The 14597-nt window shown below is 38.8% G+C and overlaps 1 protein-coding gene across 3 annotated transcripts in view; it reads right to left on the bottom strand.

The window, feature by feature from the left end:
- The window catches only part of ATG2B (autophagy related 2B), a 78262-nt gene that overhangs the window by 34425 nt on the left and 29240 nt on the right, over positions 1-14597 (bottom strand). For all 3 annotated transcript variants that reach the window (XR_010940860.1, XM_067726356.1, XM_067726366.1), the window contains exons 17-21: positions 12729-12924; positions 12300-12442; positions 7730-7887; positions 7171-7343; positions 6535-6685 (exon numbers count right to left, since the gene is read on the bottom strand). Coding sequence is in view for 2 of the 3 variants with exons in the window: in XM_067726356.1 (XP_067582457.1) it covers positions 6535-6685; positions 7171-7343; positions 7730-7887; positions 12300-12442; positions 12729-12924 (821 nt within the window). In the remaining variant the exon portion in view is untranslated. The remainder of the gene's footprint in view (positions 1-6534; positions 6686-7170; positions 7344-7729; positions 7888-12299; positions 12443-12728; positions 12925-14597) is intronic.

Raw genomic sequence — 14597 nt, 5'->3', positions numbered from 1 at the left:
GAGGGGACTGCAGGACTCGGGGTTTATAGCTCAAAGATGCAGACTTCTTCTGAGGGGTTGATGAAAATGCTCTAAAGTTGACTGTGATGATGGTTACACAACTCTATGGAATACTAAAAAGCACTGAAATGTGTATTTTAAATGGGTGAATTACATGGCATGTGAATTATATCTCAATATAAGTTGTTGCAAAAAAAACCATAAAGTCAACTTCTAATTTACAATAATTATTACCTTGCCAGTGGAATCAGAACACCCTACAGAAAATAATTTCTAATGTTCAGAGTTCTGTTCCCTGGGGGCAGGCTGAGCCAGGACACGCACCCAACGTTTGGGGGCTGGAGCAATACGTGGACGCCACGTCGGCCTTGTCACTGACCCCACCGGAACCCGGCCTGAGAGAAGCGTGAGTTGTGGGTGCCACATCTCGGGGCTATGGGGGTGACCGGGTAGAGAGGTGGAGCGAGCAGGGAAAATGACTTTGAGGAGGTGATGGTGAAACTGAAGTCAAGAAAATGAGGAGACAGCTTTGGGAAAAGCCAAGTAGAGACATTCCAAGTCAAGAACAGTTTGTGCCAAGGCCCTGAGAAAGCCGTGTGGATGAAAGGCTCTTGGTGCTGCAGCAAGGAGTCAGTGCTGTGGCTCTGAGGTGGGAGAGCCAACTTCAGGACTCTGGTCCACAAGAGACCTCCCAGCTCCACATAATATCAAACGGCGAAAATCTCCCAGAGATCTCCATCTCAACAACAGCACCCAGCTTCACTCAACGACCAGCAAGCTACAGTGCTGGACACCCTATGCCAAACAACTAGCAAGACAGGAACACAACCCCACCCATTCGCAGAGAGGCTGCCTAAAATCATAATAAGTCCACAGACACCCCAAAACACACCACCAGACGTAGACCTGCCCACCAAAAAGACAAGATCCAGCCTCTTCCACCAGAACACAGGCACTAGTCCCCTCCACCAGGAAGCCTACACAACCCACTGAACCAACTTTAGCCACTGGGGACAGACACCAAAAACAATGGGAACTACGAACCTGCAGCCTGCAAAAAGAAGACCCCAAACACAGTAAGATAAGCAAAATGAGAACACAGAAAAACACACAGCAGATGAAGGAACAAGGTAAAAACCCACCAGCCCTAACAAATGAAGAGGAAATAGGCAGTCTACCTGAAAAAGAATTCAGAATAATGATAGTAAAGATGACCCAAAATCTTGGAAATAGAATAGACAAAATGCAAGAAACAGTTAACAAGGACCTAGAAGAACTAAAGATGAAACAAGCAACGATGAACAACACAATAAATGAAATTTAAAATACTCTAGATGGGATCAATAGCAGAATAACTGAGGCAGAAGAACAGATAAGTGACCTGGAAGATAAAATAGTGGAAATAACTACTGCAGAGCAGAATAAAGAAAAAAGAATGAAAAGAACTGAGTACAGTCTCAGAGACCTCTGGGACAACATTAAATGCACCAACATTCGAATTATAGGGGTTCCAGAAGAAAAAGAAAGGGACTGAGAAAATATTGTAAGAGATTATAGTTGAAAACTTCCCTAATATGGGAAACGAAATAGTTAATCAAGTCCAGAAAGCACAGAGAGTCCCATACAGGATAAATCCAAGGAGAAATATGCCAAGACACATATTAATAAAAGTGTCAAAAATTAAATACAAAGAAAACATATTAAAAGCAGCAAGGGAAAAACAACAAATAACACACAAGGGAATCCCCATAGGGTTAACAGCTGATCTTTCAGCAGAAACTCTGCAAGCCAGAAGGGACTGGCAGGACATATTTAAAGTGATGAAGGAGAAAAACCTGCAACGAAGATTACTCTACCCAGCAAGGATCTCATTCAGATTTGATGGAGAAATTAAAACCTTTACAGACAAGCAAAAGCGGAGGGAGTTCAGCACCACCAAACCAGCTTTACAACAAATGCTAAAGGAACTTCTATAGGCAAGAAACACAAGAGAAGGAAAGGACCTACAATAACGAACCCAAAACAATTAAGAAAATGGGAATAGGAACATACATATCGCTAATTACCTTAAATGTAAATGGATTAAATGCTCCCACCAAAAGACACAGATTGGCTGAATGGATACAAAAACAAGACCCATATATATGCTGTCTACAAGAGACCCACTTCAGACCTAGAGACACATACAGACTGAAAGTAAGGGGATAGAAAAAGATATTCCATGCAAATGGAAACCAAAAGAAAGCTGGAGTAGCAATTCACATATCAGACAAAAGAGACTTTAAAATAAAGAATACTACAAGAGACAAAGAAGGAAACTACATAATGATCAAGGGATCGATCCAAGAAGAAGATATAACAATTGTAAATATTTATGCACCCAACATAGGAGCACCTCAATGCATAAGGCAAATACTAACAGCCATAAAAGGGGAAATCGACAGTAACACAATCATAGTAGAGGACTTTAACACCCCACTTTCACCAATGGACAGGTCATCCAAAATGAAAATAAATAAGGAAACACAAGCTTTAAATGATACATTAAACAAGATGGACTTAATTGATATTTATAGGAGATTCCATCCAAAAACAACAGAATACACATTTTTCTCAAGTGCTCATGGAACATTCTCCAGGATAGGTCATAGCTTGGGTCACAAATCAAGCCTTGGTAAATATAAGAAAATTGAAATTGTATCAAGTATCTTTTCCGACCACAACGCTATGAGACTAGATATCAATTACAGGAAAAGATCTGTAAAAAATACAAACACATGGAGGCTAAACAATACACTACTTAATAACGAAGTGATCACTGAAGAAATCAAAGAGGAAATCAAAAAATACCTAGAAACAAATGACAATGGAGACACGACGACTCAAAATCTATGGGATGCAGCAAAAGCAGTTCTAAGAGGGAAGTTTATAGCAACACAACCCTACCTTAAGAAACAGGAAACATCTTGAATAAACAATCTAACCTTGCACCTAAAGCAATTAGAGAGAGAAGAACAAAAAAACCCCCAAAGTTAGCAGAAGGAAAGAAATCATAAAGATCAGATCAGAAATAAATGAAAAAGAAATGAAGGAAACGATAGCAAAGATCAATAAAACTAAAAGCTGGTTCTTTGAGAAGATAAACAAAATTGATAAACCATTAGCCAGACTCATCAAGAAAAAAAGGGAGAAGACTCAAATCAATAGAATTAGAAATGAAAAAGGAGAAGTAACAACTGACACTGCAGAAATACAAAAGATCATGAGAGATTACTACAAGCAACTCTATGCCAATAAAATGGAAAACCTGGAAGAAATGGACAAATTCTTAGAAAGGCACAACCTTCCGAGACTGAATCAGAAAGAAACAGAAAATATGACCAATCACAAGCACTGAAAATGAAACTGTGATTAAAAATCTTCCAACAAACCAAAGCCCAGGACCAGATGGCTTCACAGGCGAATTCTATCAAACATTTAGAGAAGAGCTATCACCTATCCTTCTCAAACTCATCCAATATATAGCAGAGGGAGGAACACTCCCAAACTGATTCTATGAGGCCACCATCACCTTGATACCAAAACCAGACAAGGATGTCACAAAGAAAGAAAACTACAGGCCAATATCACTGATGAACATAGATGCAAAAATCCTCAACAAAATACTAGCAAACAGAATTCAACAGCACATTAAAAGGATCATACACCATGATTAAGTGGGGTTTATTCCACGAATGCAAGGATTCTTCAAGATATGCAAATCAATCAACATGATACACCATATTAACAAATTGAAGGAGAAAAAACATATGATCATCTCAATAGATGCAGAGAAAGCTTTCGACAAAATTCAACACCCATTTATGATAAAAGCCCTGCAGATGGGCTTCCCTGGTGGCGCAGTGGTTGAGAGTCTGCCTGCCGGTGCAGGGGACACAGGTTCGTGCCCTGGTCCAGGAAGATCCCACATGCGTGGAGCGGCTGGGCCCGTGAGCCATGGCTGCTGAGCCTGTGCGTCCGGAGCCTGTGCTCCGCAATGGGAGAGGCCACAATAGTGAGAGGCCCGCATAATGTAAACAAACAAACAAACAAACAAAAAAAACCCTGCAGAAAGTAGGCATAGAGGGAACTTTCCTCAACATAATGAAGGCCATATATGACAAACCCACAGCCAACATCATCCTCAATGGTGAAAAACTGAAAGCATTTCCACTAAGATCAGGAACAAGACAAGGTTGCCCACTCTCACAGCTCTTACTCAACATGATTTTGGAAGTTTTAGCCACAGCAATCAGAGAAGAAAAGGAAATAAAAGGAATCCAAATCGGAAAAGAAGAAGTAAAGCTGTCACTCTTTGCAGATGACATGATACTATACACAGAGAATCCTAAAGATGCTATCAGAAAACTACTAGAGCTAATCAATGAACTTGGTAAAGTAGCAGGATACAAAATTAATGCACAGAAATCTCTGGCATTCCTATACACTAATGATGAAAACTCTGAAAGTGAAATCAAGAAAAAACTCCCATTTACCATTGCAACAAAAACAATAAAATATCTAGGAATAAACCTACTTAAGGACACATAAGACCTGTATGCAGAAAATTATAAGACACTGATGAAAGAAATTAAAGATGATACAAATAGATGGAGAGATATACCATGTTCTTGGATTGGAAGAATCAACATTGTGAAAATGACTCTAGTACCCAAAGCAATCTACAGATTCAATGCGATCCCTATCAAACTACCACTGGCATTTTTCACAGAACTAGAACAAAAAATTTCACAATTTGTATGGAAATACAGAAGACCCCGAATAGCCAAAGCAATCTTGAGAACAAAAAACAGAGCTGGAGTAATCAGGCTCCCTGACTTCAGATTATACTACAAAGCTACAGTAATCAAGACAGTATGGCACTGGCACAAAAACAGAAAGACAGATCAATGGAATAGGACAGAAAGCCCAGAGATAAACCCACGCACATATGGTCACCTTATCTTTGATAAAGGAGGCAGGAATGTACAGTGAAGAAAGGACAGCCTCTTCAATAAGTGGTGCTGGGAAAACTGGACAGGTACATATAAAAGTATGAGATTAGATCACTCCCTAACACAAAAATAAGCTCAAAATGGATTAAAGACCTAAATGTAAGGCCAGAAACTATCAAACTCTTAGAGGAAAACACAGGTAGAACACTCTATGACATAAATCACGGCAAGATCCTTTTTGACCCACCTCCTAGAAAAACGGAAATAAAAACAAAAATAAACAAATGGGATCTAATGAAACCCCAAAGCTTTTGCACAGCAAAGGAAACCATAAACAAGACCAAAAGACAACCCTCAGAATGGGAGAAAATATTTGCAAATGAAGCAACTGACAAAGGATTAATCTCCAAAATTTACAAGCAGCTCATGCAGCTCAATAACAAAAAAAAAAAAACAACCCAATCTTAAAATGGGCAGAAGACCTAAATAGACATTTCTCCAAAGAAGATATACAGACTGCCAACAAACACATGAAAGAATGCTCAACATCACTAATCATTAGAGAAATGCAAATCAAAACTACAATGAGATATCATCTCACACCAGTCAGAATGGCCATCATCAAAAAATCTACAAACAATAAATGCTGGAGAGGGTGTGGAGAAAAGGGAACACTCTTGCACTGCTGGTGGGAATGTGAATTGGTACAGCCACTATGGAGAAGAGTATGGAGGTTTCCTAAAAAACTACAAATAGAACTACCATATGACCCAGCAATCCCACTACTGGGCATATACCCTGAGAAAACCATAATTCAAAAAGAGTCATGTACCAAAATGTTCATTGCAGCTCTATTTACAATAGCCAGGACATGGAAGCCACCTAAGTGTCCATCGACAGATAAATGGATAAAGAAGATGTGGCACATATATACAATGGAATATTACTCAGCCATAAAAAGAAACGAAATTGAGTTATTTGTAATGAGGTGGATGGACCTAGAGTCTGTCATACAGAGTGAAGTAAGTCAGAAAGAGAAAGACAAATACTGTATGCTAACACATATATATGGAATTTAAGAAAAAAAAATGTCATGAAGAACCTAGGGGTAAGACAGGAATAAAGAGAGAGACCTACTACAGAACGGACTTGAAGATATGGGGAGGGGGAAGGGTAAGCTGTGACAAAGTGAGAGTGTGTCATGGACATATATACACTACCAAAATAGATAGCTAGTGAGAAGCAACCGCATAGCACAGGGAGATCAGCTCAGTGCTTTGTGACCACCTAGAGGGGTGCGATAGGGAGGGTGGGAGGGAGGGAGACGCAAGAGGGAAGAGATATGGGAACATATGTATATGTATAACTGATTCACTTTGTTATAAAGCAGAAACTAACACACCATTGTAAAGCAATTATACTCCGATAAAGATGTAAAAAAAAAAAAAGAATTCTGTTCTCAGTAGATTTTCTTTATTAAGCAAAATTTAAACATGTCTAACCAGAAGTGAACAACACATATATTTAACATTTGTCCTACCTTTGTGATAGAGACTGAAACTGCTACAATGAAGGCAGATATAGTGCTTGTCATCAAAACCTTCATATTTTGTCACACAAAATAACGAACCACTGTTGAATTCTAACCAGAATTCACCATGCTTGTTTTCCAACAGATCTCCATTATCTTGCTAATAAGAAGATCAGAAAAAACAGAGAAGTCATTAATTAAAAACAGAAAAGTAAGAACGACCCTTGAGATGCTCCTCCTTGATTCAGGTTAGGAGGATCTTCCACACTGCAGCAAAGCGGTCTGATTCTTGAACCATCCAACATGGTGGTATTAAGAACTGCATAATTAAACACTAGGCCGGGCCTCTTCTGCCAAATGAACCTTGGTACCTCATCACCCTTTGGAATAGATAAATTACTGTTACCACCGCAGGAGTGGGACCAGCACGTTTTCCAAAAGAAGGTCCGTGTAATGTTTGTCTTTTGATCTGCAACGAAAGCTAAATTTCCCAAGCTGCTGTCATCGTGGTGTGCCTCAGAAAACTGACCTTCATCATCAGTCACTGAAACAACCTCGAACTACCTCAACTATTGAATGCGTATATCATGCTAGATTTATAATAAGATGCACTTGAAAAATCACTTTGGATTTGTAAATCCTTACCTTGACATCTGTAAACACTGCCATTAATCCATGATTAATGCTCAGAAGAACTGAGAGAAAACTCTGCGAGTTCTTGTTCTGAGAGTCTAGTTTTTTCTTCCTACGAGAACGATAATTGGGATCAACAGTGGAAAAATACTGCAAAGTCTCCTCCTCAGATCCACTTTCCTCATCTATGAGAAATAAATTGCACAATTACAGCTGTTCTAACAGCTTATTAACACAAAACAGCATTCAACCTTGAACGTTATCACAAGAATATTTACTTATTTTACAACCTGTTTATTTTTACAAAGAATCTGGTATAAAAATGTACTGTCTTTCTCTTTACCACTGAACTTCAGACAATGAATATACTATAAAATAACACTTAATTAATAACTCTTAAAAAATAGCTAGAAGTGGGGAAATACTGTAAATTACTAAAAGATATTATAAAATATAGTTATAAATGGAAAACGCCAAAGAAACATTTTTAAATCCATCAATTTGAAAGGTTACTACTTTGTTTATTGATAAACCAAGCATTTTAATTCAGAAGAAATTTAAAATATATTACCATAGTGAACTGTAGATTTCAATGGACTAAAACTATCTTTGTTGAAGGTATTAATCAGTTGACTGGCTACTGAAAGCCCAATACCATATGAAATATTTTCAAATGTCTCTACTGGTGAAGGAGCTGTTGGTTCCCAGAGCAGCAAATCATTAAAGATCCTATAAAGACAAAAGTTGAAAAATAAATACATAACTCCTACTTCAACTGAAGGCAAACTAAAGAATATCCCTTTAAGAAATCACATGAATAATAAATTTTCCAAATGGTGAAATGGAATTTCTTTCAATGGAAAAATAACTGCTATGGCTATCAGGGCAGTGAGAAAGGAATCTGGACAATTAGATACCTAATTAGATATCCTCCTAGTTTCACCAGTGTTATATGCATCAAATTACATACATCTAAATGCACTTAAAGGACGAGGTTTATTAAAAATAAAACCCATAAAGAACAAAAGGACTCTTCACGTATATGAGAACACTCTATAAACTATAATAGCTTATGCACTGTCTCATTTGACTCCCCTCAATCCTCTGGGGAAGCCAAGGCAGAATTATTATTCTCACTTTACACTTGGAAGAAACTGCATCATAAAGGTTAAGTGACCCGCCCAAGGTCACACAGCTAATTAGTGGGAGAAGTGGAACCAGAGCCCAGATTATGTCCAGCTCCCAATTCAGTTCTCTTCCATTACTCACTTTCCCTAGGGATATCTGCTTTTTCTTTCTTCCACAGAAAGCACAGCTTCGCTGGGAAGCTTGCATGAGATAAAGAAGCATACAGAACAGGAAATAAAGAGAGGAAACCCTTCTAACTAACGGAACAGACAAACAGCCAAGTCAATACTGGTGACCACTGGGGTGATACATGTCAAGCTAGGCCACCACCGCATCCTATTTTTTCAAAGAAATATTTGTCCCTTCTCAGATACCACCCCCCCCACCACTCACCTCTATGTTATCATGAAAACTGAGACTTTACAATGTTCTCTACAAAGATCTTTGTTAGGCTTGGACCCATAGCATATCCTTCACATGCATAATGCAATCACTGCACCTATAACACTACTCCATTTTCTTGTTTCCCTTTCCTAGACTAAGACTTGTGTCTTAGTCATCTTTATATGTGCCTAGCACAGTGGCTGTCACACAGCAGGCTCTGAGGGTTTGAAGAAAGGACCAGTGGATGACTCACATGGAAGGACTGCCAAAAGCACAGACTCGTCATAAAGCCTAGTGTGAACACCAATCAAGGTGCCAAGCGATGATGTAGCCCTGGCCCCTTCCTGTGAGAAGCCACTTGTCTAGGAACTTCCCGGGCCAATTCCTGAGCTTCTGAGGGCCTAGAAAGTATAAACAAGGACTGAGTACTGTCACTCTCAGTAGATTGTAATCCCCACCCAAAAGGTCTCTTTTTGGAAGCATCACTGGATGAACAATACCAGGGACACAGGGCAGACGCATGTCTCGCCTCAGACACACTGACAGCGATGCCCAGAACTGTGTGGTACTCATTTGGCTCGCTGCCTCTTGGGTGTATCACTTACAGAACAAAGAAACAAGAGTCTAGGACTTCCCTGGTGGCGCAGTGGTTAAGAATCCGCCTGCCAATACAGGGGACAAGTTCAAGCCCTGGTCTGGGAAGATCCCACAGGCCGCGGAGCAATTAAGCCCACGAGCCACAACTACTGAGCCCGCGTGCCTAGAGCCCATGCTCTGCAACAAGAGAAGCCACTGCAATGAGAAGCCCAAGCTCCACAACGAAGAGTAGCCCCCGCTCGCCACAACTAGAAAACGCCCGCACACAGCAACGAAGACCCAACACAGCCAAAAATAAATAAATTTATTGAAAAAAAAGAAACAAGAGTCTAAATTCAGATCTTAGTCTAAATTCCTATATGAATAAATAGTGAAAGTATAAAATGAAGAATTTTCTCAGGAAATTTTTCTTTACCTTATTCCCTCCAACCATTCTCTTATCTTCACAGGTTAAAGAGAAACTATTACTTTAAATAAAACCTGGAGTTCATGGTATATGACCTGCAAATATGTTTCATATGATTTTACTATTTTTCCTTATTTACATTTTGGTCTAAACACAGTCTTGATACCATAATACTATAAAACACTGAATGACGTTTCTAATATCAAGAAAAAAAAACACTTAAGATGTTTAAGGACACATCACCATGATTCTGTGCCGATGAGCTTGAAACATTATAGAAGCTCAAAGATATCTGATTTAATAAAACCAGGTAGAATATTTTTTATATTCTATTCTAAAGGATTTTTGACATAGAAAAGAAATCTACCTGTACCTGAGACTATCTTTCTGAAAAGAGCCAGTTGATGAAGAAATAAACCAATATTTCAAATGTATGAAGTAAAGGCAGAATTGGTTATAATTCCTGCTCAGAAAGATACTTGTAAATTTTATGTATAATAAAGGGTATTATTAAGACATTTAGCAAAACATGAATGGGGTCTGAGGATTAGATGCTAATGTATAATATTAATTTTCTTGTTTTAATGGCTGAATTATGGTCATATATATAAGAATGTCCGTGTTTGTGAGAAATACACATTCAACTGCTCAAAGCTGTAGGGACATCAAGTCAGCAGCTTACTCTCAAATGGTTCAGGGAAAAAACGTTCTTTGTACTGTACTTGCAACTTACCTATAAGTCTGAGAATGTCTGAAAATTAAAAGAAAAAGTATGTATATGTATATACAGACCAAGCCAAACAGAGGGCAAAGAATTCACATGCTAACTTAGATATATGATTTATATGACCCACAGCCGGGGAACACTGCGGTATTTATATAAGTCTAGGGGCCTGAGACACAGAGCAGTGGGCAGGGTAAGAGAGAACAGAAACTCTCGTGAGCAACACCCCTGAACCAGCTCCCCAGATGAGCAGATGCTCTCCAGTTCCCTGATTTAAGCTACCCTGCCTGCCATACTGACTGATGTCCCCCACATGCCACCTGCTTGCTGCTGGTAGACAACTCCCTAGCCCCCCTGAGAACTTCTGCTCCCACCAGCTGAATTATACGTTTTGTATAGTCACCACGGGTAAATCGTGCTTGGCCCCAAATCTGCTCATCCCAGCTGTATGTTATTGTAAGCATAGTTTAATTCAATCTTGTGCTAACTGATGACTTTTAAGTATATACACTGAAGTGAGAAAAAAATCTTAAAAACCTGGAAGGATTCTGCACTCAGACTGCTTTGAAACTATTTTTTCACTCCACTTCAAAGAAACTGAAACTGAGAATTGCAGACAAAGCCTTCTGGGTATACATTAAGCAAAAATTCTAACCAGTGGCTTGTAATCAAAAAAAGGCCCTGTCCTATATTTTAAAAAGAAGTGGTAAATGAACATATATTCATTCATAAATGGAACGTTTAAGGTATGTTTTACTATTCTGATGTTGCAATCTAACCAACAGCCACCTGTTCAATCAATGCATAAGGAGAAAGAAATGGACGAAGCCCTTCTGACCTCTGGGATGGACCTTGAACTAGTTGTTTCATTTTGCTCAGTCTTAGCCTTGCACATTCGTTAGCTCTTGGTAGATATCCCTCAACTATAAAATAAGGAGAGCAGTCTAGAGATCAGTGGTTTCCTGTATAAATCCGAATCCTATTTGGTACCAAGTAAATCTACAGCAGGAACAACGGTCTGCAGTTTCTGAAGATTAACAAAAATTTCGATGACTTGTCTACAAGTGGGAAGCTAGCAATAACAGACACTAAGGACGTGTCTTTTTCCAGAAACCCACATGACCACCTTTCAGCTATGCCAGAGTGGGTAGGAATGATAACATTCTTACCTACTATTCGCCAGGCACTGTTCTCAGAACTTTCCCAAAGGTTATATCATTTAATGCTCCAAACAACCCACTGAGGCCTGTACAAGTATCATCTCCAATTTATATGTGAGGAAATGGAGCTCACAGGGACTAGGTAAATCGTCCAAGATCTTCAGAGTCTATGACCTTTCTACTCTAGAATGCCATTTATTTCAACATATTTTCTTGGTATATATGTTTAAGGGTATTTAAATGTAATAAATTTAAGTTTTTATAGACAAGTTTATAAGATAGAGTTTCTAATTCTAACAAGATGCTTTTTTTTTACACTCTGAGAAGGGATGCTCCTTGTACAAAGACTCTAGGACTCTGACTTTACACCAGTATCTCTTGGCCCTCTATACAAGTATATCCCAACTCTTTTCATGTCATTATACACAAAGAGATACTTTCTCAGTACTCTGTGGTAAGGTGACAGAGGGCAACCAGCCAACCTAGGATGGAGGGAATACATCTCACACACAAGAAACCCAGTTACCAGACACACTGGTTAGGAAAATCTGCTATGACAATAGCTCATCATAACGGTAATAGGTCTATAATCAACACCATACAAAGTACACTGAAATAGTTGGTAATATTAAAACAAGGAAAGGAAAGGAGGAAGAGGGAAAACAAGGAGATAGGACAGTAGAGAGGCAGTTAGACAGGAAAGTTCAATCCCAAAGATTCAACTAAATGAGTTTAAACTCACCTATTATAAAGCTTCTCATAAAAGCTTTTATTAGGTAGTGTTATATGAATATTGGGTAATGTAAGTTCCAGCACATAGTGAGAATTGCTGATTGCTTTATCTTGAAACTCTGTCATTTCTACAGGGTCTCCTGGCATCACCATCTAAAACATAACAGTTTAGTGCAAAAAAAAGAAGAAAAAAAGCATCAAATAACCATTTTATATTTAAAATAGTAGTAGCATCTTCTTACCCGACCCATACGACTTGTATGTGGGCAAATAAATAAGCATGTAACTTTTAACCAAGGGAAAAAAATAGATATTATTCAATCTTGGAGCTAAAAATATGGCAAAAAACAGTATACAAAGTATGTTTTTAAAGAGAAAGCATCAAGAGCTATCTGATAGAGGGTAACTCCTTTGTTGCTTGCTCACACTGTTACTTTACCTGTTCATTTTCAAACATCACCCTACGAGAAGAGAAGGGAGACGGGGCTGGTCTTCTCAGATCACAAACATCTTTCAGGGAATGAGCGCCTCCTTCCTCTTCTTCCTGGTAGTGGCCATCACTCTCTTCTGCTTCCTCAGCTGCTATTCTCTCCAAAATGGAATGCATGGCTGGTGGGTTTACTTTCAGGACAATTCTGATAGCAAAGACAATTTTAAAAATCAAGACCTAAGTGTAAACTGCAAAACTAACTTGTATACAAACTAATACAGGGCTTCCCTGGTGGCACAGTGGTTACAGGGCTTCCCTGGTGGCACAGTGGTTGAGAGTCCGCCTGCCGATGCAGGGGACACGGGTTCGTGCCCCGGTCCGGGAAGATCCCACATGCCGCGGAGCGGCTGGGCCCGTGAGCCATGGCCGCTGAGCCTGCGTGTCTGGAGCCTGTGCTCCGCAACGGGAGAGGCCACAACAGTGAGAGGCCCACCTACCGCAAAAACAAACTAATAGAAAGCCCGCTGATTAAATCATTACTGATAGGCGTCAACTTCTCTACAAAGTCTAATTATATCTAACGCAACCCACTCCTGAGCATGCTGTAAACTTAAAAGTGTGGAATTGATGAAACAAGCAAATAAAAGAAGGGCATTAACATTTTATACTTGGATAACTGGAAAATCTGATCTTTTGAGAACAAAAGGGCTATTTTAAAATTTCATTACCAAACTTACTTACAAAACAGAAACAGACTCACAGATGTAGAAAACAAATTTATGGTTACCAAAGGGGTAAGGGGGTGGGGGAGAGATAAATAAGGAGTAGCAGATATACACTACTATATATAAAGTAGACAAACAACAAGATCCTACTGTATAGCAAAGGCAACTATATTCAATATCCTGTAATAAACCATAATGGAAAAGAATATGATAAAGAATATGTGTGTCTGTGTGTGTGTATGTGTAATATATATATATACATATATACATATACACATACATATATATATCTGAATCACTTTGCCATATACCAGAAACATAGTATTGTAAATCAACTATACATCAGTTAAACAAAATTTTTTTTTTAATTTCATTAACAGCGAGCAAGTTTTACCTAAGAATTCTATTTATTATCATTAAACCAAATCCTTCTACATTCCAGCTGTTCGGCTTATGAAATACTTGCATACCTAAGAAACCTCATGCTATATAAATTGTCCAAATGGAAGAAGGAGAGTTTGATTAGAGAATATTTTCAGAACTGCAACAACAAAGTAATCTTTTCCTTCAGGAATTTCAATAATAAAAGACTTGTGTTATTGGTGGTGTTTTGTAGCTACAAACTCAAAATATCAAGAGCTAAGAGCCTTTGATGACATTAGCTTCTGCCCCAGACTAATGCCAGTCCTTTCCTAATTCTCTGCAGCATGTCACTAGCACAAGGCTTTGTAGCCTCCTTTTCATCCCACCAGCCTGCCGTCATGATGAGACATGGCACGCTCAAACAAAACAGCTGTGTAGCATCTATAATAGCTTTCTTTTTCCTAAGAAGGTATTGCCAGTTGGTTCTAGTTATAAACTAAAACAACTGTTTCCTAATTTACAGATATCCTAATGTAAACTGTGCTTTCAAATTACTTAATTGAAGTAGATTCGTTTCTTATGATGAAAACTCCTGCTCATGATCAGCTGTGCGCCGACCAGGCCTGTCCTAGGAGTCTGATAGGTCTGACACATAGGGTACGGGGGTGTAAAAGAAGGCAGGTAGAAAGTGGCACAAGAAAGATCACTTTAATTCTTAAGAGAGGATTCATGAACTCAGTTTTCAATATAATAAAGGATCATTATTTTGGGTAAGCTAAGTTCTTTTAAA

This window comes from Pseudorca crassidens, chromosome 1 (genome assembly GCF_039906515.1).
Source record: "Pseudorca crassidens isolate mPseCra1 chromosome 1, mPseCra1.hap1, whole genome shotgun sequence".
Taxonomy (NCBI): Eukaryota; Metazoa; Chordata; class Mammalia; order Artiodactyla; family Delphinidae; genus Pseudorca; species Pseudorca crassidens.
The sequence above is the reverse complement of the archived record's forward strand: the minus strand, read 5'-3'. Positions and strand labels throughout refer to the sequence as shown.